Source organism: Monoraphidium neglectum, assembly GCF_000611645.1.
Source record: "Monoraphidium neglectum strain SAG 48.87 unplaced genomic scaffold scaffold03977, whole genome shotgun sequence".
NCBI lineage: Eukaryota > Viridiplantae > Chlorophyta > Chlorophyceae > Sphaeropleales > Selenastraceae > Monoraphidium > Monoraphidium neglectum.
In genome coordinates, this window is record NW_014009652.1 from 4486 (window position 1) to 5288 (window position 803).

General features: G+C 74.1%; 1 protein-coding gene across 1 annotated transcript; it reads right to left on the reverse strand.

Annotated features, from left to right (window-relative positions):
• Positions 1-345: 345 nt before the first annotated feature.
• On the reverse strand, positions 346-780 carry MNEG_13677 (hypothetical protein; the record flags this gene model as incomplete). Its single annotated transcript, XM_014037852.1, has 1 exon — positions 346-780. A coding segment is annotated over one exon (435 nt), but the record flags the coding sequence as incomplete, so codon positions are not given.
• Positions 781-803: the final 23 nt, after the last annotated feature.

Consider the following 803-nt stretch of genomic DNA (forward strand, 5'->3'; position numbering starts at 1 on the left):
TGGTATGCGCATGCTGCAGGCCGAACGCCGGCAGCGAACCTGCTAAACAGAGATTTGTGGTGCGTGCGCGGGGGCCCTCGGTTTCCAGCCCCCCAGGTGCGCAAGGTGAGGTGAGGGTTGTCGTGTTGTCACGCTGCCCTAGCAAACAATGAGGAACGCCGCCGGCAAGGGCCCAACGGCCGGCTGATCCAAGGCACCTGCGAGGCCCACAGCTTGATAACTGCAGAGCGGCGAGGCCTGCGCTCCAGGGGCCAGGCTCGGCGCGCCAGCTCCCCCAAGAGTGGGCATGTCCCGCTGGTCAAGGAGGCCGCTCTCTTTCCAGCTGGCAGCGGCCGCGGCGGCGCCCTACGAGACGAGCGCCGACGGCCGCAGCGGCGCCGCGGCCGCGGCCGCGCGGCCGAGCGCGACCTCCACCGGCGCCTCGCATCCCGGCAGGTAGACGTCCAAGCTGTCCAGCCGCGCCGCGCCAGCCCCCTCGCCGAGACCGAACGCGGGCGCGGCCGCGGGCGCCGGGTGCGGCGCCAGCCTCAGCAGCGGCTCCGGAACGAACGTGACGTGGTCCCCCGTCCTGAGCGCCGCGCCGCGGCGCGCGTCGAGCAGCGGCACCGCACGCCCGTTGAGCCGCAGGCTGCAGCCGCGCGCCTCCTGCTCGCTGACGGCGGGGCCGGCCAGCAGCTCCGCGAGCGTGCAGCGCGCGGGGAGGCCCTCCACGCGCACGCCGCGCGGGCCGCTGATCAGGACCTGCGCCGCGTGGCCGTCCAGCTCTTCCTCGCTGACGGGCTGGATGCCAAAGCGCGCCAAGA